Source organism: Oryctolagus cuniculus, chromosome 10 (assembly GCF_051225735.1).
Source record: "Oryctolagus cuniculus isolate XC-2025 breed Fujian yellow rabbit chromosome 10, ASM5122573v1, whole genome shotgun sequence".
Taxonomy (NCBI): domain Eukaryota; kingdom Metazoa; phylum Chordata; class Mammalia; order Lagomorpha; family Leporidae; genus Oryctolagus; species Oryctolagus cuniculus.
Genome location: NC_142876.1, coordinates 116,604,146 through 116,629,988, shown reverse-complemented (window position 1 = coordinate 116,629,988; position 25,843 = coordinate 116,604,146). Strand labels below are relative to the sequence as shown.

At 62.4% G+C, this 25,843-nt stretch overlaps 1 protein-coding gene across 1 annotated transcript; it reads left to right on the top strand.

Annotated features, from left to right (window-relative positions):
- Positions 1-603: 603 nt before the first annotated feature.
- On the top strand, positions 604-25,592 carry CAND2 (cullin associated and neddylation dissociated 2 (putative)). Its single transcript, XM_002713042.6, has 16 exons — positions 604-767; positions 5,231-5,374; positions 8,473-8,627; positions 9,119-9,242; positions 10,736-11,001; positions 12,119-12,224; positions 12,374-12,516; positions 14,127-14,419; positions 15,651-15,792; positions 16,122-17,624; positions 19,803-19,898; positions 20,279-20,448; positions 22,362-22,526; positions 24,020-24,127; positions 24,965-25,206; positions 25,297-25,592. The coding sequence occupies exons 1-15, from the start codon at positions 700-702 to the stop codon at positions 25,190-25,192; spliced, it is 3,711 nt and encodes a 1,236-aa protein (XP_002713088.1). The 5' UTR covers positions 604-699; the 3' UTR covers positions 25,193-25,206; positions 25,297-25,592.
- Positions 25,593-25,843: the final 251 nt, after the last annotated feature.

The following is a 25,843-nucleotide window of genomic DNA, read 5'->3' as shown; positions in this document are numbered from 1 at the left end:
TCAAGATTTCCCCAATCCTGGGTCAGGGATGAGAAAACCATAGCTCAGAGATGTTGACTCATCGCCCAGAGGCCACCCAGCCAGCAAGCAGCCCAGCACAGTGAGCCCAGGGGCACCTGCTGGAGGGTCCCCTTGACTCCCAACAGCCCTCCTTCCCCAAGGGCACCTGCTGGAGGGTCCCCTTGACCCCCAACAGCCCTCCTGCCCCAGCTGGTACCTCACTGAGGGAAATCGCTGCAGCTTCCTGGACAGACTGGCCCAGGGCAGTCAAGGTGGGGTGGGACTGCTCCAGCCTCCAAGTGAGCCAGGAAACAGGGACTGCGGGGGGACGGGGGGGGGCTGGGCCAGGCCCGCGGAGGTTCAGAGAGGTCAAGTGATTTGGCCAAAGCCGCACCGCTGCGGAAGACGCAGAGCTTGGATCCGAACCCGAGACGCTGAGGCCAGCGACGCCGCCAAGGGGCCCGCGAGACAGAGCCGGGACGCACGGGAAGTCGCAGGGAGGAGGCCTGGGCCCGCGGCAGGTGCTGAGCTCCCCGTCCCCGGGGGTGTGCAAGCCGGTGCCGGGCGGTCCGGGGGCCGCCTCCCGCCTCCCGCGGCGGCCGCGGCGGGCGGGGCGGGGGCTGCTATTTCGGGCCGGAGCGCGCAGCCCGAGCCGCCATATTCGCTCCCGCCGGCCGCCCGCGGCGCGCAGCCACCACCATGAGCACCGCCGCCTTCCACATCGCCAGCCTCCTGGAGAAGATGACGTCCAGCGACAAGGACTTCAGGTGCGCCCGCCCCGCGCCCGCCTCGGCCCCGCGCTGCGCCCCGCCCGCTCCCTGCCTCGACCTCCCCGCAACTCCCGCCCGCGCCCCCCGCCGCGGTCGCCGCAGGCCCGCCGCGCCCCGCCCCTCCGCAGCCTCTGCGGGCCGCCCCAGTCCCCTGCGGCCGGCCGGCCCTCGCGGCCCCGCACTGGATGCCCGCAGGCCCTGCGCCTCAACCGCAGAGTAGCCCTGGGCCTCTCCGTGGCGACTTCAGCATCCCAGCGCCTGCCCCTTCTCGGGACCCAGACCGCCCCCGGCTGGCCTGGGTCTGGCTGGGCAGGCCCAGGTGCGTGTTGGCTGGGGTGGGGCGGCCAGGTTTCTCTCTCCTGTGCCTTCTCCCGGCATCTGCAGAGCCGCAGGATCTGGGCTGGCAGGAAAGGTGCCAGTGGGCCAACTCTTCATCCTCGAGGTGGGGAATTGAGGCCCAGGGGGAGAGGGAGACTTGGAGACCGGCCGGGCCACACCCACTCACTGGACTTGCTGACCGGGACCCAGGCCCAGAGGCATGAAGTCGACTGGGTACAGTCACAGAGCTGGGTGGCTGGGGACTTAATGAATGCAGACCCCTTCCGGTGGCCTGGCCCCTGCCCTCTCTGTGTTCTGGTACCCAAGCCCTGTCCAGAGCCCCACCCCCACCCCCACCCCTTCAGCTGAGCCTCAGGGCCATAGTCCAGGCTTCAGGTCTTGGCTGTGTGGCCGCAGACAAGTACTTAACCCCCCTGAGCCTCGGCTTCTGTGTCTGTGAAATGGGTGTGATAACAACGCACCCCATCACGCAGGAGTGTCCGGAGGAGCGTGGGTCAGTGGGGCTGCTCCGTGGATGCCCCCCGCGTTCGGCGATTGTCAGAATCTGCCCTGTCCCCTGCCCTCTCTTGACCTCCACCCAGAAGTCCTTGGCTTCACCTGGACCTTCTCTGCACCTGCTAGCGTTCACTCTGTCCACTCTGGGGTCACCTCTGTGGGATGACCCCAGGCAGGGTTAGGTGCCTCCCCTGGGCCTAAGTACATTTTATTTACTTCTAATTAGCTGAAATTCAAGTTGCCACCTGCGGGCCAGGCCACCGGAGTGGACTGTGCAGATCCAGACAGCAGGGGACGCATGAGGGGACTCAACACCCACTCACTTTGCCCCACACCAGGACGGCATTTCCTTTGCACTGGGTATACAGTAGGCGCTCAGTGAATGCTTGCTAGGCTGCAGCTCCCGCTGTGCCCTCTGTGGGTGGGCTTCAGTCCACGCCCCTCCCCACCTGGGAGGTAGTGAGCACCTCTGTGTACGACACAAGCTTGTAGGAGTGCAGCGACCTGGACCTGCCTGAGGCCCCGTGGCGGCCGGTGGCCCAGGGCGTATGCCCACTGTGCCTCAGCCCCAGGTCGGTGCCCAGGAGGGTGAGTTGGCCTTGTCTCTGCCAGGGGCCTGGAGAACACTTAGAACTGCCCGGCCTATGAGAATGGTGTCTATTTTTAAAGTTGCATAGCGGGCGCTGGGGCCTGCTGACCAGCTGTCCAGGCGCCCGTGGCGCCGTGTGCTGCAGCTGAGTTGCCTCTAGGGTTTCTCTGGGAACAAACCGAGACTGTGTCCCCTGGGTCCTGGTGACAGCTCGCAGGGGCCCGGGAAGCCTCAGAATTTCCCATCTTTGGGAGCAGGAGGGGCTGCTCCGTTGCAGCTCTCGTTGCAATGGTTGAAGTCTCGCAGGAATTCCCAAGGCCTTTCTCAGACCCGTCACGTGTGGCTTGAGGAGCCCGGGGCCTGTGTGATGGGCTGCTGCGCCTTGGGCAGTTCCGGGACCTCTCTGAGCCTGCTTTCCGCATCTGCCTCATGCCAGGAGCTGGCTGTCCTTGTAAAACCTCCCAGGGATGTTACCGGGTAGGGGCAAAGTCCCATTTTATGCACTGGAAAACCGAGTCCCAGAGAGATGGAGGCAGTTGCCCAAGCTCACCCAGTTGAGTGGCAAAGCCAGTCAACTTAAAGGCAGCCCGCGATGCTCCCGCTTCCCTGCCCGGTCCTCGTCCGGCTCCCCGCATATCCAGCCCGGCTTCTTCCCCCACCGGGGCTATTTCGGAAGAGTTGGTTTCGGAGTTCGGGCTTGCACCCAGCTGTTCGGCGCTCAGCTCCATTCCGGGCCAGCTCTCTCCCTCCCTCCCGTCCCGCCCAGGCCTTCTGTGGCCTTGTTCTTTGCCGAGCCTAGAGCCCGGGCCATGAAGGCGTTTGTTGTCCTGTGGGAGAGCTCGGGCCCCAAGCCTGCACCGCCGTGTGAGCAGGGCTGTGAGGATCCCACCAGGGAGATCAGTTGTGCTCCCGGTGCCGTGTGGTCGGCGGCAGTCCTGAGGCAGGGATGTTGCAGCTGGGCTCCTGATGGGTGCATAGGAGTTGAACAAATAGAGAAGAAAGAGGGGAAGGGTGGGAGGGCCATGCTGGGGTGCCCAGCTGAGCCAGACCCCCATGGCGGGGCAGGGGACAGAGGGCAGGGCTGCTGGTCGACCGCACAGGAAGCGGGGCTGGTGGGAGAACAGCACAACCAGGGCCTTCTCTGCAGACACACTGTCTGGTCCCGGCCCCGCGGCATCGCTCCTCGCCGCTCTGCCCTGTGTGCGTCCCCAGCCTGCACGGCAGGTGCCTGCAGGAGCCTGGGCGTGCGTCAGGTGGGCCTTGCAGGGACCAGGGGAGTGGGGGAGGCAGCTGTGAGTTACGTCACCAGGGATTATAGGCCAGCTTGTATTCAGATGTTCTGTTTCCCTTTCTCTCTCTCTCTCTCTCTCTCTCTCTCTATCTCTATCTCTATCTCTTTCTTTCCTTCCTTCCTTTCTTCTTCTTCTTTTTTTTTTTTTTAAGATTTATTCATTTGTTTGAGAGGCAGAGTTACAGAGAGAGGGAGAGACAGAGAGCGGTCCTCCACCCGCTGGTTCACTCCCCAAATGGCTGCAACGGCCGGAACTGGGCCAATCCGAAGCCAGGAGCTGGGAGCCTCCTCTGGTCTCCCACATGAGTGTCGGGGCCCAAGGATTTGGGCCATCCTCTGCTGTTTTTCCAGACCGTAAGCAGAGAGTGGATTGAAAGAGGAGAACCGGCACCCATATAGGATGTCGGAGCCACAGGTGGAGGCTTAACCTATTATGCCACAGTGCTGGCCCCAAAAGTTCTGTTCTTGAGAGAATCCTGAACTCCATATTTTTATATCAACTCTCCCACTGTTCAAATAAGGAATTCCAGTTTGGAAGATTCATTTACATACTGGACACAGCTGAGGGCTTCCAATTTAAGACTCACTGTGCCTTCTTTTTTTAAATTTTTAAAATTCATTTGAAAGACAGAAAGAGACAAAGAGAGGGATTTTCCATTTGCTGGTTCATTTCACAAATGCTTGCAACAGCCAGGGCTGGGCCAGGCTGAAGCCAGGAGTCAGAACCTAACCCAGGTCTCCCACGTGGGGGCAGGGACCCACGTACTCGGGCCATCAACTACTGCCTCTGCCCATGCATGTCAGCAGGGAGCTGGAATCGGAAGTAGAGCTGGGCCTCGAACCCAGGCACTCCCACAAGGAGGGTATCCCAAGTGGCAGCCGAAGTCCTGTGCCAAACACTTGGCCCTGCTCTGCCACCTTCACGTTGGCAGGAGTGGTGCCCCTCCTGCCCCTGCATGCCTGCTTTTCAGGGCCTCCCACCTCGGGCCCCCAGGCCAGATGGCTTCGCCTGTCTGAGGTTGGGTGGTCCCTGACCTGGTCTGGGAGCTATTGGCCCCGGCCTCTACCTGTGCCTTCAGCATGGCCTTGGGCAGTGGGTTTCAAAGCATGCCCCCCACCATCTTGACTGTCATCTAGGAATTTGTTTGAGATCCAAGTCTTGGGCCCAGCCCAGACCTGCTGACAAGCCATGCAGGTACGTGTGCTGCTGGCTCCCTGGGAGAGCTGCCAGCCCAAGGACAGGGCCTGAGTGGCTTCTCTGTGCTGGGCACACAGGGCCAGCCCCAGCCCAGCCATCTGGGACACATCTTGCCAACACCTGACTCCGTTGCAAGACATCTGTCCGGCTTCCCGGTGTCCCCATCCTGAGTGAGTGACGTGAGGGGTCCTTGTGCGGGTGGCAGTGCCTTTCACTGAGCACTTGTGTGCACACACAAACCCCCGGGGGCAGGCACTCGGCTCCACCCCCATTTGGGATGCGACTCACTCACATCTGCATTTGCATCAGTGCAGGGGTTCGAGCCTTGACTCTACAGCTCTAAGCACCTGGCAGCCATGCTGTCATTCTAGTCACCGAGAGACCTAGGTGGGTCTCCTTGCGGCAGCCCCTCCATACTTACAGCCCAGATAGTCTCCTTGACCTTGGGTCCAAGGTCTGCTTCCCAAGGGCATCTCTGAGTTGCCGCCTAAGCCCACCACTGGGGCCCAGGGACTGCCTGGCCATCCTCCCCTGCCCTCCCTGTGCAGGTTCATGGCCACCAGCGACCTGATGTCGGAGCTGCAGAAGGACTCCATCCAGCTGGACGAGGACAGTGAGCGCAAGGTGGTGAAGATGCTGCTCCGGCTACTGGAGGACAAGAACGGCGAGGTGCAGAACCTGGCCGTCAAGTGGTGAGCCTTGCCCCTCGGGGCCCAGCCTCGAGGGGAGAACCCCCAGCATCTCTTGGGGCCTCCGGGAAGCCAGAAAGTGCCTTAGTCTGGATCCCCCCAGACGTAGACTCAGAGCCAGGTATTCAGGTCTGTTTGGGAAGTGATCCCACGCGATGTGATGGAAGACAGGGATGTGGGATGGGACACAGATGGGAAGAAAGCCAGTGACAGGCGTGTCACCAAGTGAGTGGCCGAGGTGAGCTTAGCCTCCTGGGAGCCTCTGGGGCACAGCATAGGATGTGCCCATTGGAGCTGTCCCATCCAAAGGCGGGGGATTAAGCCACCAGCCCCCTGTCACTCATCAGTTGCCAGCCGCTCCTGGGAGGTGGTTTAGTTGCAGATATCTGCAGCCAGAGAAAGCCTGCGGGCAGAGACACTGCTGCTGGCCACTGGATGGTCAGGTTGGCATGTGCCAGAGTGGCAGGGGCCGCTGGGGCCGGGAGTCAAGCGGATCTAGGTTCCTGCACCGGAACCTAGAGCAGAAACAGCCGGCTCGCAGTGTGCAGTAAGGCAGCGTGGTTTTCGGGGTGCAGCTGGCCAGGCCCTGTGACAGTGGCCGTGCCAGTGACGTCAGAGCCTGACAGTAAGCAGGGCCTGGGGCCTCAGGGGCCACCAGCAGCCTCGCTCCTAGAAACGCTCACTGTGGCCTGGTTACGCTTCCTGGGGGAGGAGGGGGAACTATCATCTCCTCTCGTTTCCCTGAGAATTGCATTCTTGGAAAGATCGAGCGTTATGTGGAAACAACGCGGAAAGCGGGAGTTTGTGCTTACGCGTTCGTGCTCGCTTTTTGTAGTGTGACACGATGCCCTAGAGAAGCCGCTCCTCCAGGAAGGGATTATTTCAGCTCCCGTTTCGGAATCTCACGGTTCCAGATCCAGCAGGTCCCTCTAGGGAGGCAGGAGAGTGGATCCCACGGAGAGCCGGGAAGCAGAGAGTGGCTGGGGCCGGCTCCAACTTTTTTTTTAAAAAAAAGGTTTATTTGATTTATTTGAAAGGCAGAGTGACAGAGAGAGAGGGAGAGACACATCTTCCATCCATTGGTTCACTCTTCAAATGGCCACAAAGACCAGGGTGACCCAGGCCAAAATCAGGAGCCTAGAACTCCATCCAGGTCTCTCATGTGGGTGGCGGGGCCCCCAGCACTTGGGCCATCTGCTGCTTTCCCAGGTGCATTAGCAGGGAGCTGGATGGAAAGTAGAGCAGCTAAGACTCTAACTGTCACTCATATGGGATAGCAATGACACAGGCAGCAGCTTAACCTACCCCACCCAACGCATTCCCCCCACCCCAAACCCCTACTCCCAGTCTAAGTTATCACCCTTTCACAAGGACTGCCTTGGACAGCATGCCCCCAGTGACCCAAGGACCTCCTACGAGGCGCCGCCTCCCAACTGCCGCCACGAGGCTAAGTTTGCACTCTCTTGGTGCCGTTAATTTGTGACTTTGGGGTTTAACATGCACATAAGTTGGGAGCTGAGTCTTGTGCAAAGCATGGCGCACATCAGATGAAATCTTAGCCTCGGCGAAGCACACAAAGGCCGTGTGCGGTGCGCATGCCACGCAGGACGGCGGCACTTGCAGGACACCCACAGTGCTGTGTTTGGCAATATTGTCTTGCTCCTGTTCCTGTGTCACCAACCTCAAAGCTAGAAATGCCACCTCCGTGGTTATAATGCCCAGAGTCCCCTGGCCGTGACACGGCAGTGGCACCCCTGTCGGCGGAAGGCAGCGCTGCAGGAGGAGGAGGGAAAGGATCCAAATTACTTCCCTGGGGGGGAGGAGCCAGGTCTGAGACCTGGTGTGCATTGCTGCCACCTGGGCCCTTGTAGAAATTATGAATTATCGTCTACAAAAATTACGTAGTACCTGTGTAGGGATTAAGGAGAGAGAGGAGGTGCCGCAGCAGGGGGTGGGACTACAGCACCCCAGAGCCTGTCCTCCGATGCACCCCAGCGTCTGAACACCACTCACTTGAGGCAGTGGTTTTCAACCTAGACCTCACTTGTCAGAATCACCTGGGGCAATTTTTAGCGATCCCAGCATCCAAGCCACACCTGGAACTGGGGACCTCAGACACAGTGGGCCTGATGCCCAGGTAACTATCTTTCAAAGGTCCCAGGTGATGGCAATGTGCAGCCAAAGCCGAGGACCCGGGAGTCTAGTGCCGCCATCTGTAAACTTTCCTAGGCGTTCGATTCCAGGGGCCCTCGTGGACCTGCGGCTCCTTGTTCAGCAGGTGCAGGTGAGGGCCAGGGAGTCTGTAGCTGTAACAGGTGACGCTGATGGTGCTGATCTACGAGGAGACTCAGAAACAAGGCTCGGCCGGCGCCACGGCTCACTAGGCTAATCCTCCGCCTAGCGGTGCTGGCACACCGGGTTCTAGTCCCGGTCGGGGCGCCGGATTCTGTCCCGGTTGCCCCTCTTCCAGGCCAGCTCTCTGCTGTGGCCAGGGAGTGCAGTGGAGGATGGCCCAGGTGCTTGGGCCCTGCACCCCATGGGAGACCAGGAGAAGCACCTGGCTCCTGGCTCCTGCCATCGGATCAGCGCGGTGCGCCGGCCGCAGCGCGCCGGCCGCGGCGGCCATTGGAGGGTGAACCAACGGCAAAGGAAGACCTTTCTCTCTGTCCCTCTCTCTCACTGTCCACTCTGCCTGTCAAAAAAAAAAAAAAAAAAAAAAGAAAAAGAAAAAAAGAAACAAGGCTCAAGGCAGGGGTTCTTGGTGTGTGGTCCCTGCACACCTGGACACTTGCTAGAACTGTCCCTTCTCAGCCCCATCTCATGTCCTGAATGTGGGTCTCCCATATTTAAGGAGCCCCTGGGAGATTCCAGGACATGTTCAAGTGAGAGAACCCTTGTTTGGGGCCACTGTTTGGCCACACAGTGAGAAAAGTAGGTTTGGCAAGTGCCAGGAATAATGCCAGCATAGCCAGAGGGGACTCTTCTTTGGGGGCAAAACAGCGGGACCCTGGTTGATGTAGCCCCAGGAGCAAGAGGGGACATAGGAGGGCGCCTGCCTGAGCTGAGCCGGGGCGCTGGGGCCCTCCTCCCTCCCTGCTCAGCCTGGGCCCTCTGGTGGGCAAAGTGAAGGAGTACCAGGTAGAGACCATCGTGGACGCCCTCTGTGCCAACATGCGGTCGGACAAGGAGCAGCTGCGAGACATCGCTGGCATCGGCCTCAAGACCGTCCTCTCGGAGCTGCCCCCCGCAGCCACAGGTACCCAGGGCCCGGGGACCAGGTGCTGGCGTCAGAGAGGGGAGGGGACTTGGCTCACTCAGCTAGTGAGCGGCGGAGAATTCAGCCCCGGACTAACGCACGTCCAGGGCTCTGTGTGTGTTGCGAGTGCTGTCAGCTGTAGGTTAAAGTCAATCCAGGCTTGGTGTCTTTCTCAGGTAAGAATGTTGCAGCCATTCATTGAGCTGCTCGGTACCGACGGGGTGGAGGGCTCTGCCCCGACCCTCCCCCCATAAGGGGAGTTCATGTTTTCCCAAAAGCCCCCAAAAGACTCGGAACCACACCTCACTTGCCAGGACTGGGTCAGCTGGTCAGTGCTACAGCACAGAGGGAAGGTTCTATTCTCCCCTACTCCCTGTGCGAGGGGCTGGTCCCAGCTCTGCAGGTCCCCTAGCTGTCTCCTTTGACCAGAGGCAGGGCTGCCTCTTCCCCTGGCCCACGGCCTCACCGTGCCTGCCTCGTGCCCCACGCAGGCTCCGGGCTGGCCAGCAATGTGTGTCGGAAGATCACAGGCCAGCTTACCTGCGCCATCACGCAGCAGGAAGACGTGGCTGTGCAGCTGGAAGCCCTGGACATCCTCTCGGACATGCTGAGCAGGTGGGGGGGGGGTAGCACCCTGCGCCAAGGCCGGGGAGGGGACCGGGAGCAACTCAGATTCTCAGAGCCAGCACCTCCTGCATCCCAGGCCCTGTGTTTGGGGCTCCTTAACCACCCTAGCAAGCCTGCAGAAAACTTGTCACAATTGTCTGTGCCCAGAGGGTGACGAGGCATGGTCTGCCCAAGGGCCCATGGTTAGTGGACCTTCCCATGACTGGAGCACCCACTCCGCGGCCAGGTGCGTGCCTAGCATGGGAATCTGGGTTGGGTTCAGTCATGGCTGCTCCCAGGGAAGAGTTCAGACAGAAACAAAGCTGTGTCTGAAGTAAGTTCAACAAAAATGGGGCCTCTGGGAGCTCAGAGGGGCCACCCAACCCAGCTGGGGTGGGGACTTCCCGGGGAAGGTCCTGCCAGAGCTGAGCCTTTGAAGAAGGGCAGCACTCGGCCTGGTTTGAGTGCACACGAGGGGCTGCTGGAGGGGCAGATGGATTGCCCATAGCAGAGACAGAAGCCATGGGGTCCTGGGCCCTGCCAGGGGGTAGCGGCCTGCCCGTCCTGTGCAGAGGCGAGTGGGGGAGAGAGGAGGCTGGCGGCCGGGCTAGAACGGTGGAGGGGGAGGGTGTGTTTTCCATTGCTGTTTCCCTCTGCGGTGTGGAGAGTGGGTGGGAGGGGCGTGAACGGGCGGGTGCATTCAGGTTGTACTCAGCAGGTGGGCTCCACAGGACTTGGAGCGGGCCACAGGGGCAGAGACTGGGAGATGAGCTCCAGGGTCTGCATTGAGTGACTGGGGGTGCCCACTGTGGTGGGGTGCCCTCCCAGAGCAGGGGTGTGAGGAGGGAGGCCTTGGGTTTCGTTGGGGACAGCCACCGGCCGTGAACTGCATGGCGGTAAGCCCCGTGGCCAGAATCCGTCTTTTTCAACCTGGCTTCTGGCACAGGCCCTGCCACATGGTAGGTGAGCAGATAAACAAATGGAACCCTGGAGAGGGGTCTGGGCTGGATGGAGAGGGTCAGGAGGCCGTGGTCAGGGAGTTCGGGAGGGAGGAGGGAGGTCTCAGGACACCCGGGGTGGAACATGCCCGGGCCTGGTGCAAAGCTGAGACCTGACCCTGCTGTTGTCTCTGCCTGGAGCTCGGGCTCAGGTGATCCCGGGGCCCTGGGGGTCCTGGAAGGAGCTTAGCCAGAGTGCCCGCATCAGCAGTAGAGTTTAGCGCACTCTGGTCTTGGTGAAGGAATGGGGGAAACTGTAGCAAGCCCCAGGCCCACCCATCGCACTGCGCCCCTCCCCAGGCGGGGAGCCCGAACACCTGGTCTGGCGTGGCCTTGCGGAGGAGCAGCGGCAGAGCGGCTTCCGGTGTCTTTGTTTCTCCCCAAGAAATCAACAAGTTCTCAATGTTGCCTGCCTTTTCCAGGGGCCAGGATGGGGGTGGGGGGGCGCCTGGCCCCACTGCCTGCCTAGTGGCCCCAGCCTGATGCCCCCTCCGGTTCCACCAGGCTGGGCGCCCCGCTGGGTGCCTTCCACGCCAGCCTCCTGCACTGCCTGCTGCCGCAGCTCAGCAGCCCGCGCCTGGCCGTGCGCAAGCGGGCGGTCGTGGCGCTCGGGCACCTGGCGGCCGCCTGCAACACGGACCTGTTCGTGGAGCTCGCCGACCACCTGCTGGACCGGCTGCCTGGCCCGCGCGCGCCCGCCAGCCCCGCTGCCATCCGCACCCTGATCCAGTGCTTGGGCAGCGTCGGCCGCCAGGCCGGCCACCGCCTCGGTGAGGGGGCGGGGCTTGGGAGAGGGTGTGGTGTGGTGGGCAGGGCTAGGGAGGCTCGCCTTCCAGGTGAGGGGCGTGGCCTTGAGGGGCAGGGCCCTGAATCTTCGGAGAACTGGTGGCTCAATTGTACATCCTGTTAGCAGACTGCTGGGTTATGTCCGAGCCTCCTACTTGATAGCAACCAAAAAATGCCTGTGCTGGGTTGTAATATGCTTATGGTGTGCCATCCTGCTGAGACGTGTGGTTGGGGGCCGTCTGGCCGTTGGTTGCCAGAGTGAGACTACCACTGCGTGCAGACGCCCAGAGTCCATCGCTTCCGGTTTCCCTGGGCCCCTCTGCCTCACTGCAGGCGGCCGCGGGCTGCTTTCTGTCCCTGGTGTTTCAAGGTCCTTGGGCACCTTGGGACTCCAGCCAGGAACAAGGCAGTGTGGGTAGAGATGGCTCCTGCTTAGTCCCTCCCCGCCCCTGGCTCCCTCCCTGCAAGGAACCAGGCAAGCAGGCAAAGGGACATCCCAGCCATGCGTCCACACGCTGTCCTGTCCCCCTCAGACAGCAGCCACTCCTTGGCCACCTGGGACAAGGGCTCAGGGAGAGTTGGGCAGGGAACTGTGGGGTCCCAGGTCTGTAAGGGAGGCTTGGGGTCTCCAGGTCAGCATACCCGTTTGGGCACCATGCGCAGGGTGAGGGCAGGGGCAGGATCCAGTGAAGTGGGGTCCCCGTGCCTGCTCCGTTAGGGTGGTACCTGCCTCCCTGCTCCCCCCAGCTGGGGCTCACAGCCCGGTGCAGGAAATAAAACCAGAGTGAGAATAGTGGCTTTGGTAACAGCCACTGCTTAGGGAGTCGCTCCCTGCCCTGCCCTGCCCTGCCCTGCCCTGCCCTGCCCCTGGCCCTGGGCTGAGTTCTGCTTGAATCCTGTCACGAGTCCCCCCAGCATCTCGGCCTGCTTGTCAGTCACCCTTGCTGTGCAGATTGTGGCCTGCCACGGCCGCGTGGCACGGGGGTGGCGCAGCTGAGGCTAGAACCACATGAAGCCGGCAGGGCTGCAGGTGCAGGGCTGGGCTAGGGAGACCCCCCTCGAGGGTCTGGCCTGGCTGCAGTGACTCCCCCGGCCCTGCAGGGGCGCACCTGGACCGCCTGGTGCCCCTGGTGGAGGCGTTCTGCCAGCTGGATGACGATGAGCTCCGCGAGTCCTGCCTGCAGGCCTTCGAGGCCTTCTTGAGGAAGTAGGTGCAGCGGGGGCCAGGACACGGGGCGGGAGTCGCGGGGGAGCCTGGGGGAGCGGGGTGGGATGGCGACCCACGTCCTGGAGTCTCGGGATTCCCCCTTGGGCTCCTGTCGGGGCTCAGCTGAGCTCCCGCATCCTGGCCCACAGGTGCCCCAAGGAGATGGGCCCGCACGTGCCCAGCGTGACCGGCCTCTGCCTTGAGTGCCTGCAGCATGACCCCAACTACAGCTACGACAGCGATGGGGAGGAGGAGCAGATGGAGACTGAGGACAGCGATTTCAGCGAGCAAGGTGGGGAGACGGCGGGCTGGGCTCCCCCAGCCGGCACGGGCCACCCTGGGTACCCCGGTCCGGCGCCAGCCCCGCCGCCTCCGACTGCATAGATCAGTGCCTGCTGGGGTGGAGGCTCCATGCTCCGGCCTCGCGCTTCCACGGGGTCTTCAGATCGCACAGGCTCGGGGAGAATCGCATCGCTGCTCCGCACATCCTCACGTTTCGGGTCACTGTGTCCTGAACACGGCAGCGTGACACCTGTGTGCCCGACGTTTGTGTTGTGTTGGGTGTGGGAAGTCCCTGTGAGATGACAGAAGGTACACAGGTTCTGTGCAAATCCTGTGCTGTGCCAGGTGAAGAACTCGAACACGCATAGTTGGCGTTATTTGCAGGGTGACCCAGGTTCCGAGCGGCGCGTGTAATCCCGTCTCTTGGTGCTCTGAGTTCTCTGGCATCGTATGCTTCATGGTACCTGAAACATGAGGCTTTGTCCTCTCCGTATGTTAGACCAGGAGGCTGGCGCAGCACAGCTCGGAAGCGCTGTGGTGGGGGCCTAGAGCCGCCCCGTGCTGCTGGCTCTGGATTCCAGTGGTTATTGGTGGCATTCGGGAGGCACGAGTTTAACCTGGCAGAGTGAAGCTCCCACGGCGGGGTGGTGGCCCTGCGGGGGTGGGGCGAGACGTCTGCAGGGGGCTGGACGCAGTGGCTACCTCCCCTCTGTGCCTGCTTCTGGGACGGCTCCGGGGCACAGATACAGGATGCCGATGGAGGGAGATGGGGGCTTGGGGCCTGAGAGGGGAGTTGGAGCCAAGTGGGACGATAGGAGATGAAATCGGACGGGCGTGTTGGGACCTTCGGTGCCACGCCAGGGGTTTTGGACACTGTCGATCCAGGAATAGGGAGCCGAGGATGTTCGCTGTGGGTGGCCTGGGGTGGAGGAAGCAGCAGGTAAGGACGCACCGGCCTCGACCTCAGCCGTGTCTCCCAGGTGCCGTGGCGGGGCCTCATGGGCCCGAATCCCAGCTGTGTGTGTGTGGGGGGGGGTCTCTCACCCTCTTTGCCATCTGTGCAGTGGGGCTGGGCAGTGCCTTCCTTTCATAGGCGGTGGTAGACACGTGAGGCTTCATCAAGAGAAAGCCGCAGAAACCCAGCGTTTCCTTACCCTGAGTCCTACTGAGGCCCCTTCGGAATCGGGACCCCCGAGAGGCTGGGGCCAGGGGCGGGGAGGAGGCCTGAGGGGCGCCCCATCACTCTCCCTTCTGGAACCCCAGTAAAGGAGATTGCACACAGGAGGGGTTGTGCCCAAAAAGGGGTTCTCAGAGTCTTCACTGAAGACATCCTCCTGATGTGGTCCATCAGTCAAGGGACAGGAGGCAGGGGGATGCCCTGGTTGAACTCGCTTGGGGCAAGCCTCTCCTCCTTGGCCCCAGCTCCATCACCTCTGTAAGGGGAGATACCCCCGTCCCACGAGGCCGAGAGCTGCGAGGCTGTCCGGGATCGGAGACCTCTGGGGCCACCCCGGGCACCGCGGGTGTTCCACAGGGGACAGTGCCCGCGGGGAGGAACCACCGATCAGGGACCGTGGCTCCCTGCAGCCCTCCCCTGAGCCGCCCCCTGTCCCCACCCAGAAAGCGAGGACGAGTACAGCGACGATGACGACATGAGCTGGAAGGTGCGCCGCGCGGCGGCCAAGTGCTTGGCGGCGCTCATCGGCTCGCGGCCGGACCTGCTGCCCGAGTTCCACCGCACACTGGGCCCTGCGCTCATCCGCCGCTTCAAGGAGCGCGAGGAGAACGTGAAGGCCGACGTCTTCGGGGCTTACGTGGTGCTGCTGCGGCAGACGCGGCCCCCCAAGGGCTGGCTGCAGGCCGTGGAGGAGCCCACCCAGACCGGCAGCAACCTCCACATGCTGCGGGGACAGGTGGGCTGCGCCTGCACCCCTACTCCCCGCCCTCCCTCTGCCCGGCCGCCCACTGCATCCCCCACCCCTAAAGGGTGGAGTCCGTGCCCCTGGGTACAGTCTTGGGGCTGCCAGGCCGAGGGGACCAGTTCGTTGCGTTCCGCGAGCACTGGAAACCTTAGGAGTAGGGGATCCGATTGCTGTTGCTGAGAGCGCCCTCTGGTGGCCGTGTGGGGAATGGACCCTAATGGCTCGAGCACCCACAGCTGGCGCCGGTGACAGGAGGGTGCTTTGCTAGGCACGGTGGCAGACGGGGGATGCAGAGAAGTGGGACAGGGCAGGGAGGGGTCGTGTGGCCGTGGGCTTCTGGCTGAAGCCTGACGTGCGCTGCTCGGGGCCAGGGAAAGGAGAGTGGAGTGTGTTTTACTGGAAGCCTCCATGGATGCTGTGTTGACCATTTTCCCTCTCTAATGAAACAGCTGAGGCTGGGTAATTCGCAGAGACGAGAGGTTAGTCTGCAGCATAGGCGCACAGTCTAGCCAGCGTGGTGCCAGGTCTTAGGAGTGCTCCCTTGCAGACATCATGTGATGGTGGCTGAGAAAACGGATCCCGTGGCAGGCGGGAAGCCAGATGGGAGAGAAGGGCCAGCCTGGTTCTAACAATTCTCTCTTGGAAACTACTTTCCCAAGGTTGATACCCTCAGTGACCTCCCCGTAGGCTCCGCCTTTTAAAGGGGCCACCACCTCCCAACACTGCCAGCTTCCAACACGTGACCCTTTGAGGGGACTCCCTTAAACCACAGCCAAGTCGCAGCAGTGCCTGGGTGGCGATGTCAGGGAGGCAGGTGGTGCACCGGTCTGGCGCTGGAGATGCAGGCGTGGGACTGGTCCTTGGGGCTGCGTTTGGGAGCTCCTCTGGGGACACAGTCACGGCCAAGGAAGGAAGGGCTCCATGCTGGGGCCAGTTGGGCTCCTGCCTCTCTCTGGAGTGTAGTGGTGAGAGCCGGACTGTCCCGGTGACCTGGGAAGATACTGCCCGCTCTGGCCCTGTGTGGTGGCCATGAGAGTAGTGCTCCCCTGCCGGGCTGTGCAGGGGATGATGGAGTGTCCAGCGTGGAGTCGGCGATGACTGCCCGGGAGACACCCTCTCCATGCCGGCCTGCCCCCGGGGACCCGGCCTGAGCAGAGCCTTCTGGCTGTGGGTGGGCTGAGAGGTTGCACGGAGGCCCCTGACCTTGCCCGCCCGCCAACAGGTGCCCGTCGTGATGAAGGCCCTGCAGCGGCACCTGAAAGACCGGAGCGTCCGGTGCCGGCAGGGCTGCTTCAGCCTCCTGGGCGAGCTGGCGGGCGTCGTCCCGGGCAGCCTGGCGGAGCACATGCCCGTGCTGGTGTCAGGTAGGTGGGGCTGCGATGGGGAGCCCGCCGGCAGGGGCCTCCTCCAGCCCCCAGCCTCCAGCCCCCAGATCTGCGTTGAGCCCTAGTCCCCAAGAGTCTGCACCCCAGTTCCAAGCCGAGCCCCTGTTCCACAGCTGGGTGCTCCCCTCGGCCAGCAGTGAGAGCGAGGCTAATTCCAAGCCCTGCTGCCTGGTTTCGAGTGAGTCCCTTGGCCTCGGCTGCTTCACCCCTAGCTGCTGGCCAGGCACTGACCCCGGGGAGCCCTGTACATAAGAGCTTAGGTGCGTTCGGTGGGGAACCGTCGCCATGTTCCCCTCCCCGCGTTCCAGGCATCGTCTTCTCCCTGGCCGACCGCTCCAGCTCTTCCAGCATCCGGATGGACGCGCTGGCCTTCCTGCAGGGGCTGCTGGGCACGGAGCCAGCCGAGGCCTTCCACCTGCACCTGCCCACCCTCCTGCCCCCCGTGACGGCCTGTGTGGGTGACCCTTTCTACAAGATCGCAGCCGAGGCCTTGCTGGTGCTGCAGGAGCTGGTGCGGGCCCTGTGGCCTCTAGACAGGCCCCGGATGCTGGACCCCGAGCCGTACGTCGGGGAGATGTCTGCGGCCACTCTGGCGCGGCTCCGTGCCACCGACCTGGACCAGGAGGTGAAGGAGCGGGCCATCTCCTGCACCGGCCACCTCCTGGCCCACCTGGGCGACCGGCTCGGGGACGACCTGCAGCCCACGTTATCCCTCCTCCTGGACCGCCTGCGGAATGAGATCACGCGGCTGCCCGCCATCAAGGCGCTCACGCTGGTGGCCGTGTCCCCGCTGCGGCTTGACCTGCAGCCCATCCTGGCCGAGGCGCTGCCCATCCTGGCCTCATTCTTGCGCAAGAATCAGCGGGCCCTGCGGCTGGCCACGCTGGCTGCCTTGGACGCCCTGGCCCAGAGCCAGGGGCTCGGCCTCCCGCCCTCCGCTGTGCGGGCCGTGCTGGCCGAGCTGCCAGCACTGGTCAGCGAGAGCGACATGCACGTGGCCCAGCTGGCCGTGGACTTCCTCGCCACGGTGACCCAGGCGCAGCCGGCCTCTCTGGCGGAGGTCAGCGGCCCTGTGCTCTCGGAGCTGCTCCGGTTGCTCCGGTCGCCTCTGCTGCCGGCAGGCGTGCTGGCGGCTGCCGAAGGCTTCCTGCAGGCCCTGGTGGGGACCCGGCCGCCGTGCGTGGACTACGCCGAGCTCATCCGCCTGCTCACTGCGCCCGTGTATGAGCAGGCTGCGGACGGCGGGCCGGGCCTGCACAAGCAGGTGTTCCACTCGCTGGCGCGGTGCGTGGCGGCCCTCTCTGCCGCCTGTCCCCAGGAGGCAGCAGGCACGGCCAGCCGCCTGGTCAGCGACGCCAGGTCGCCCCGCTCGAGTCCGGCGGTCAAGGTCCTGGCTTTCCTCTCGCTGGCCGAGGTGGGCCAGATGGCCGGCCCTGGCCCCCAGCGGGAGCTAAAGACGGTGCTCGTGGAAGCGTTGGGCTCGCCCAGCGAGGACGTGAGGGCCGCGGCCTCCTACGCCCTGGGCCGCGTGGGCGCCGGCAACCTGCCCGACTTCCTGCCCTTCCTGCTGGCGCAGATCGAGGCGGAGCCGCGCCGCCAGTACCTGCTGCTGCACTCGCTGCGGGAGGCCTTGGGGGCCGCGCAGCCCGACAGCCTGAAGCCCTACGCCGAGGACATCTGGGCCCTGCTGTTCCAGCGCTGCGAGGGGGCCGAGGAGGGCACCCGGGGGGTGGTGGCCGAGTGCATCGGGAAGCTGGTCCTGGTGAACCCGCCGTTCCTCTTGCCCCGCTTCCGGAAGCAGCTTGCAGCAGGTACGGCCCTGCCCCCGGCTGGGCGCGTAGGTGGATCACCGCGTAGGTGTGGGAGTCGGCGGTGCCTGCGAGGTCCAGACACAGGAGGCTCCTCGTGTGAGCCCCCTGGGCTGCAGGGGCGGAGTCCTTGACGTGGACCATGACGCATGCACCGAACCGTTGTGCGCGGTCGTTTTCATCGTTCCCTGCACGGGCACTGCCTGATGCTGACGGCAGTGTAGATGGGGATTGGAGGATGCAGCCCTGGGGGTGGAGGGTGGGGGTGCGCTGTGTGATGTTGGGGCATGGCAGGGTGCTTCAGAGTCCTGGGAGGGAGAAGCAGGGCCCCTGGGGACGGAAGCCCTCTGAGCTTCCAGCCAGTGGGTCCTGGCGTCAGCAGGGGCTGCTGACTCCGCGGGTCTAAGGCGGCGGAAGTGCTGGGTACGGTGAGTGGTCCCTGAGAAGCTGCTGCTGTGGCCCTGTGTGCCCGCGTCGGCTGCCAGGGGCTTCGCAGCTGCTGGGTTCTAAGACACACTCCTCTGGCCCTCGGTGCTATGTTGAGGCTGCTGTCTGTGACTGTGGGCGTCCCGGGCCGGGGAGGAGGCGGCCACCAGCTCCCGGGAAGCTCGGAGCCCAGTCCTGGCCAGCTTCCAGCAGGTGCCCGCGGCCTCCCCGTAGGCCCCTCGTGCTGGTCTCCGGTTCACCTCCCTGCCCTGATGGGCCTTTGACCTCGTTTTTCTTCTTTTCCCTTCACATTGCTCAGTTCCGTGCCTGTCCTCATTGGTCACCCTAGACCTTTCTGGGAGCTGACTGGGGCCCAGGTGAAGATGGGGGAGATGCGGAGTGCGATTTCAGTGACTTGCACCCACCTGAGTGTACTTCCTCCCTGAGGCTCCGGGCTAAGGTCGAGGGTGTATCATGGAAACAGCCCGGACCTCTTTCCTGGGGAGCACAGGGCCTGGGTGTGTGTGTTTCATTTTTTAGAAGAAAGGAATTTATTGAAGCATTAGTCTTCAGAAACATTGAAAAATTTTTAAAAATTCCACATAGACCTAAGAACTGGCTTCTAAAGCAGACCCCATGGCTCCTTCTCCGGGGGTGGTGGTGTTAAGGAGATAACCCTCAGGGGTTCACAGCAGGTCTGGCTCAGGAACTTCCTGATCCACCTGCCGCTGGCCCTGCGTGCACCTGTCAGCTGGCCCAGCTCTGACCAGTCGGCGTGCTCACGTGTTTCACGGAACCTCGGTCATGTCCAGGATCCGGGTGACGAGAGTCTGGTTACCTCTTGTCACTGTCAGGCGATCACAGACCCAGAGACTTAGCAGACAGCAGGTGTCCTGTCACTGTTTGAAGTGGAAATGAAATGGCGCTCCGTCCAGTCTCCTCCCCCCACTGCCAGCTTCAGGTAGCGCCTGCGGGCTCCCTCATTCATTTCCCTCGCCAGTAAGGGGGTGCCAGGGTATGCCCAAAGTTCGTGGAGGATGGAATTGGAGAGAAGTTGAATTCAGTGTAAGAAATTTTGAAATCCGTAAATAGGAGGAGTCTGAAAAAAAGTTCCTGGGAAATACATCTTATGAAAAAATGCATGAATTAGAAAAAAAAATAAACTGATCTGTTAATTCCATTTTCCATGAACTTTTTGAAGCATGCTCCTTTCTCCTTCGCTCCCTTTGGCTTCCTCAGACAGCAAAGCAGAATTGAGTTCTCCTCTACCAAGCTGGAAAGGGGGCTGTTCTGAGTCCCGCTGGGCGGAAGGGCCCAGCTAGGAATGCCGGGTGTGCCGTGTGGTGTGGGTGTGGCTTTACCCACGCCGAGACGCTCCCTTCTCAGGTGTAAGAGCGATAGTCGTTTGGAGGAATTCATCGGGCATCATCATGGCTCGTTAGTGAGTAGGACTGAGCGGTGTCTACACATGGCCTACCGTCCCAAGGCGGGAGGGGACGTCGTGCGTGGTGCACCTGCTGTCCCTGGTTGCTGGTTCTCTGCTTCCACAGTGTGCTCACCCGACGGCTTGCTCTCGGCTGCAGCAGGAAGAGCCGAAGGCAGACTCGGGGTTGCCGTGGGTGACACTCGGGACGTGGGGTTGTGAGTGAGGTTCTGTCTACCATGGAGGCAGGGAGCAGCCACAGCGCCTCGCCACCTGCTGACACCCAGAAGCGTCCCCTGCCCCTCGCCAAGCCGCCGCCTTTCGTCCTGCAGGTCAGCCGCACACCCGGAGCACTGTCATCACGGCGGTCAAGTTCCTCATCTCGGACCAGCCTCATCCCATCGACCCACTGCTGAAGAGCTTCGTTGGTGAGCGCCGCCCTCCCACCCCTGCCCCGGCACAGCCCTGCAGCTTGGGCGCCTGTGTGTACCACTTCAGCCAAGGGGAGCTGGGGACTGTAGAGGCCGCCTCGCCCCCTGCTGGGCACTGGGAGGCAGGCCAGGCAGTGAGCTTGCTCTTAGAACAGCCGCCCCGGGGAGAGCTCAGGGTGCCCTGAGAATCACCTTCGTCCTCTCCCAGGGCGGCTTCTTAGGGACATCCCACGAGACCCCACTGCCTCTCCCATGGCTGCACTGGGGACCCAGCTCCCGTGCCTGAGCCTCTGGGAGAACGTGCTCCGGTCTCCTCCACACCGCAGCAGGCGGCTGTGTGTCCGCCGTGCCTCTCACCCCGTCTCGCCCTATGCCAGGGGAGTTCATGGAGAGCCTGCAGGACCCCGACCTGAACGTGCGCCGCGCCACGCTGGCCTTCTTCAACTCGGCCGTGCACAACAAGCCCTCGCTGGTGCGGGACCTGCTGGGCGACATCCTGCCGCTCCTCTACCAGGAGACCAAGGTCCGCCGGGACCTCATCCGCGAGGTGAGCCCCGCCCCTGGCTGCCCCGGCTCCTTGATGGTCACTCCCGGGCATGCCTGGGGGGCACGTGGCCTGAGCCAGGGTCTGCTCTCCGCCCCCAGCTGAGCGACCCCAGCCGGGGAGGCCTGATCCTCTCTGACCCTCGGCTTCTCCTCAGGGCAGGGGGGCCGCGAGGACTCCATGAGCTAGATCCCCCAGGGGCTCTGGAACGCTCCGGGTATACAGCTGGTGCTCACAACATCCCTGATCCCAAATCTGAAATGCTCCAAAATCCAAAATGTACTGGTAGGGCACCACACCTGGAATAATTTATGTGTGAGTTCCTGAGATAAGTCACAGTCAAATACAGGCCCCAGGTGCGCTGTATCAAGTTACCTGTGCCTTCAGGCTGCGTGTGTGAGGTCCCATCCTGAGGGCGGCTCGCTGTGTATATTTTATTTTATTTTATTTTTTTATTTTTTGACAGGCAGAGTGGACAGTGAGAGAGAGAGAGAGAAAGGTCTTCCTTTGCCGTTGGTTCACCCTCCAATGGCCGCCGCGGCCGGCGCACTGCGCATGGCGCACCGCGCTGATCCGAAGGCAGGAGCCAGGTACTTATCCTGGTCTCCCATGGGGTGCAGGGCCCAAGCACTTGGGCCATCCTCCACTGCACTTCCCTGGCCACAGCAGAGAGCTGGCCTGGAAGAGGGGCAACCGGGACAGAATCCGGTGCCCCGACCGGGACTAGAACCCGGTGTGCCAGCACTGCAAGGCGGAGGATTAGCCTAGTGAGCCGCGGCGCCGGCCTCGCTGTGTGTAGATGTTCTAAGGCGCCCCCATTCTGAGATCTGAACTGCTTCAGGCTGGAGTACTTCGGATCAGGCGCGCTCAGCTGGGCTGGTTTCTGCCCCCAAGGAATGAAGCAGGGACGAGCTCATGGGCTGCCGCCTCGGCTTAAACCCACCAGGCACAGCAGGGGTCTGAGGGCACCCACCAGCGGGGACGTCACACGATGATGTCCGAGGGTCCGAGCCACCTGGCCTCCCCGAGGAGGAAGCAGCCATGTCTAGCAGGCAGGGGAGCCGCTTGTCTGCCGTCACAGCCACACGCCCGCGGCTGGGTGGCGTGTGACGGGCAGAGGTTAACGTAGCTCGCGGTCCTGGAGGCTGGGAGTTCCCGGCCACACGGCCCCGTGGTTCAGCCTCTGGCAGGGGCTCTGGAGAAGCCCAGGCCGCTGCTCCTCCACACCAGCTGGGGGCTGGGCTAGGGAGACCCGCGTCCCTCTGAGGACAGCGGCCCAGGGGCCTGACCCACTCCCCATCTGGGTGCCGAGCCACATGCAAACCATAACAGGGTGATTTCCCCAGAGGGGCTGGGTGTTGAGGGTGAGTTTACCATTCAGAGCAGGGCCTTGCTGTTCAGAGCTTCAGAGAGAGTGGGATTTTGTCTGTTTTTTCCCTTATTGTTGTTTGTAATTTGAAAGGCAGGAGAAAGGTCTTGTTCCACTGGTTTGTTCCCCAAATGCCTGTGACAGCCCGGGCTGGGCCAGGCTGAAGCCAGTAGCCTGGAACTCCATCCGGGTCTTCAGTATGGGTGGCAGGGACCCCAGAACTTGAGCGTGCTGGAATCGGCAGCAGAGGAGGCAGGACTCGACTATGGGATGCCCGTGTCCCAGGTGGTATCCTGCCTGCTGCATCCAGTCGCACACAGAGACGTGGCTGCTCCGTTCCAGGCCACCACTTGCCGCCCTTGAGTTCCCAGGAAGGTCAGTTAGGCAGCCCGAGCCTTAGCTGCTTAGAGGTTAAGTAGGGGCAGTAACGACACCCGCTGGGGTCGGCACAGGGGCCGCTCGGAGCGTTGCAGCATAGGTGCGGGGTGTGGGGCAGGCGATGTCCCCCGAGGCCACACCCCACCTCGCCCATCTGCCCCTCCTGCAGGTGGAGATGGGGCCCTTTAAGCACACGGTGGACGACGGGCTGGACGTGCGGAAGGCGGCCTTCGAGTGCATGTACTCGCTGCTCGAGAGCTGCCTGGGCCAGCTGGACATCTGCGAGTTCCTGAACCACGTGGAGGATGGGCTGAAGGACCACTATGACATCCGGGTAGGCCACGCTCTCGGCCGGGCCACGCTTGCCTGCCCCTGCTCCAGACCCCCTCTCCCTCCCCATAAGAACAGCCACCTGGGGTACAGACTGGGCATGCTCACTGGAGACCAGGGCAGAAACTGGAAACATGGCCACTGGGGCCCAGCAAGTCCATCTATCTCAGTGTCCCCTGTGCGCTGTGCTCCTCACCAGAGTTCCCCAAGGGCCCTTGCTCAGGGAAGCGCAGTCCTGTAGGGAGCCGGTCTCATCTTGCACTGACAGGAGACAGTGTGGGCCACTGTCTCCCTCGGGGCAGTGAGGCCAGGGCTGGAGGGGCAGTCTGGAGACAGGTTTCCTCGTGTCATACCTTCTTGTGTGTGTTTTTTTTTTTTTTAAAAAAACACTTGATCTTAGCCAAAAGGCCGAGAAGCGATTATTTTTTTTTTTTAAAGACTTATTTGAAAGGCAGAGTTACAGAGGAGAGAGATGGCTGCAATAGCTGGTGCTGGGTTGATCTGAAGCCAGGAGCCTGGAGCTTCCTCTAGGTCTCCCAGGGGCCCAAGGACTCGGGCTGTTTTCCCAGGCCATAGCAGGGTACTGGGTCAGAAGTGGAGCAGCCAGGACTCGAATCAGTGCTTACATGGTATGCTGGCACTGCAGGCGCCGGCCCTGTTTTGTGTTTTAAAGATTTACTTGCTTGAAAGGCATAGATGCCTGCAATGGCTGGGACTGGCCCAGGCTGAAGCCAGGAGCCAGGAGCTCCACCAGGGTCTCCCACGTGGGTGGCAGGGGCCCATCCCATGCTGCTTTCCCAGGCCATCAGCACGGAGCTGGATGGGAAGTGGAGCTGCTGGGATTTGAACTGGTGCCCACACGGGATGCTACTGTCGCTGCGCCTCTGCCCCCACTGTTTGGAAACTACAGTCTGTTCCCGTTAGCGGGACTCATTGCTTTGGGTTGTGGTACACAAAGCACACCCGGGACCTTCTCCCCGTGTTGGGCGTGGTCTGGGGGCACCGCGTTCATTCATGGTGCCATGCAGCAGGTGCCCACCCCCTTTCCACACCAACGTCTGTGCTCCGGAGCTGGCCTAGAATTTGCCTCCCATGGGCCCCTGATGGAGTTCTGGCTGCTGGCTTCAGCCTGGCCCAGCCCCAGCTGTGTTGGCATCGGGGAGGGAACCAGCCGTTGATCTCTCTGCCTTTCCAGCAAAATGAACAAAGCGGTCATCGTGACCCCTCAGCGGCAGCCAGGCCCCTGGCCATGTGGTTGGTGCACAGGTTCGGTTCGGTTCTGAGGCCTCGGTGTTGAGAAAGTGAGGTCTGAGAACGCCAGGCACTGTGCGCCCAGCCCTGCCCTCCCTGCTGCTCTCTTGATCTGAGCCGCCTCAGAGGGGTGTGGCTTCCAAAGGGAACTGAGGCCAGGCGTGCCGTGGGCGGGGTTTGCACTGGTCTGGGTGTGGTCTCTGGGCTGGGCCCGGGCCACACCAAACCCTGCCTGTCTCCTTGCAGATGCTCACCTTCATCATGCTTGCCCGGCTGGCGACCCTGTGTCCTGCGCCCGTGCTGCAGAGGGTGGACCGGCTCATCGAGCCGCTCAGGGCCACCTGCACCGCCAAGGTAAGCCCCCGTGTGCACCTGCAGGGAACGGAGGCCAAGAGGGGAAGTTGGGCCAGAGCTAGAGCACTCCCTGAGGGCCAGGCCTGGGCTAGAGGTAGGAAGGAAACAGCACCGGTTTGATGCATCCCCTATGGTCAGTTTGCTCAAACCTGGCTGAGAAGCAGGGTCAGACTCGGGCGGCTGGTGGACACAGGCCCGAGCTGCTGGCCTGGCGGACCTCACGGACAGCTTGTGAAAAGCTGCGGCTGTGCCCAGTGGACAGCCTGTTAAGTACCCACTGAATCAAAGAACTTGGGTTTTGAACGGGTGGGGAGCTTGACAACTCCCAGTCCTCAAGAGGGGAGTTGAACTGGTGGAGGCTCGCCCCGCGGGCAGTGCCCGGCAGTGTCCAGTCCCTGCCACACTGCTGACCTACAGGCTCTAAAGCCAAAAGCTTCCTGGTAAGCTGTTGGGCGAGGAAACTGGACTTCACCGGCTGCAGGCTGTTTGTGACCTCTGACTCTGTTACTGCTGGAATACCAGTGCTACTCCATTTATTAGATTGGGTGGAAGAGCCGACAGACAGCAAGGTGCCGCCTCTCCTGGTGGGGTGTGCGGGATGCTGGACTGTTAGGATTCAGGCACACGCGGAGCTGGCCAGGCGCCTGCTGCTGGTGAGGCTGCAGCCAAGCGCCTACAGAGCCACCCGTCAGCACACAATCAGCCTCGGGCAGTCTACACTGGAGCGGAACTCATGGCAGAAAGCCCCGTGGGGAGCACAGGGTGGGCAGAGCTGAGGCAGTGGCCGGGCAGGCGGCACAGCCAGGCTCCGGAAAGGACGCTCCTCCCTCCCTACAGGTCAAGGCTGGGTCCGTGAAGCAGGAGTTTGAGAAACAAGACGAACTGAAGCGCTCCGCCATGAGGGCCGTGGCCGCCCTGCTGACCATCCCAGAAGTGGGCAAGAGCCCCATCATGGCCGACTTCTCCTCCCAAATCCGGTCCAACCCCGAACTCAACACCCTTTTTGAAAGCATCCAGAAGGATTCTGCTTCAGCCCCCGGCACAGACTCGATGGAGCTCAGCTAGCTGGGCCCTCCCAGGTGAGCCCCCCTCTAGGACGGGAGCCCCCCCAGGAGGCAGAGGGGCAGGGCAAGGCAGTGTCCCCAAACCTCTCCATCTGTCCCCTGCAGGCTGGGCCGCGCCCCCGGCACCCCCACTCCTCCGCCTCACTGGACTGGACACGAACCCACAGGACTGTGCTCCGGCGGGCATCTCAGGAAAAAACGTAGGAAACCGTCAGCACCGACACAGTAGGCGACTGGGCAGGCCTGGACTAGTGTTTCAAACACCGAAACTCAGCTGGCCAACGGGGAACCCGTAAGGCACCGGCATCCAAAGAGGCTCTGAATGCACAGATCTAAACAGCGGTAGGACAGGGTGAAGTGTTTCCTGGACATCTCAGGTTAATAAAACAGATTCTAAATAACCTGTGACCGTCTCCTCCACGTCCTTCCTGCACTTCTTTTGAACACATCCCTGGTCAATTTGGAGAAAATGTAAATGCTTCACTCCGTTGTGAACGTGAAGACGGACGCTACCTGTGGCACCAAGGGGCTGACCTGCGGGCAGGAAGAGCGCCCCTAGCAAAGCCCGCTCCACCCTAGCTGCTGCTGGGAGCCCCGGGTCTCCCTGCTGGGGGGGTGGGGGGGGGTGGGGCGGCTGTCCCCGCCTCGGGCC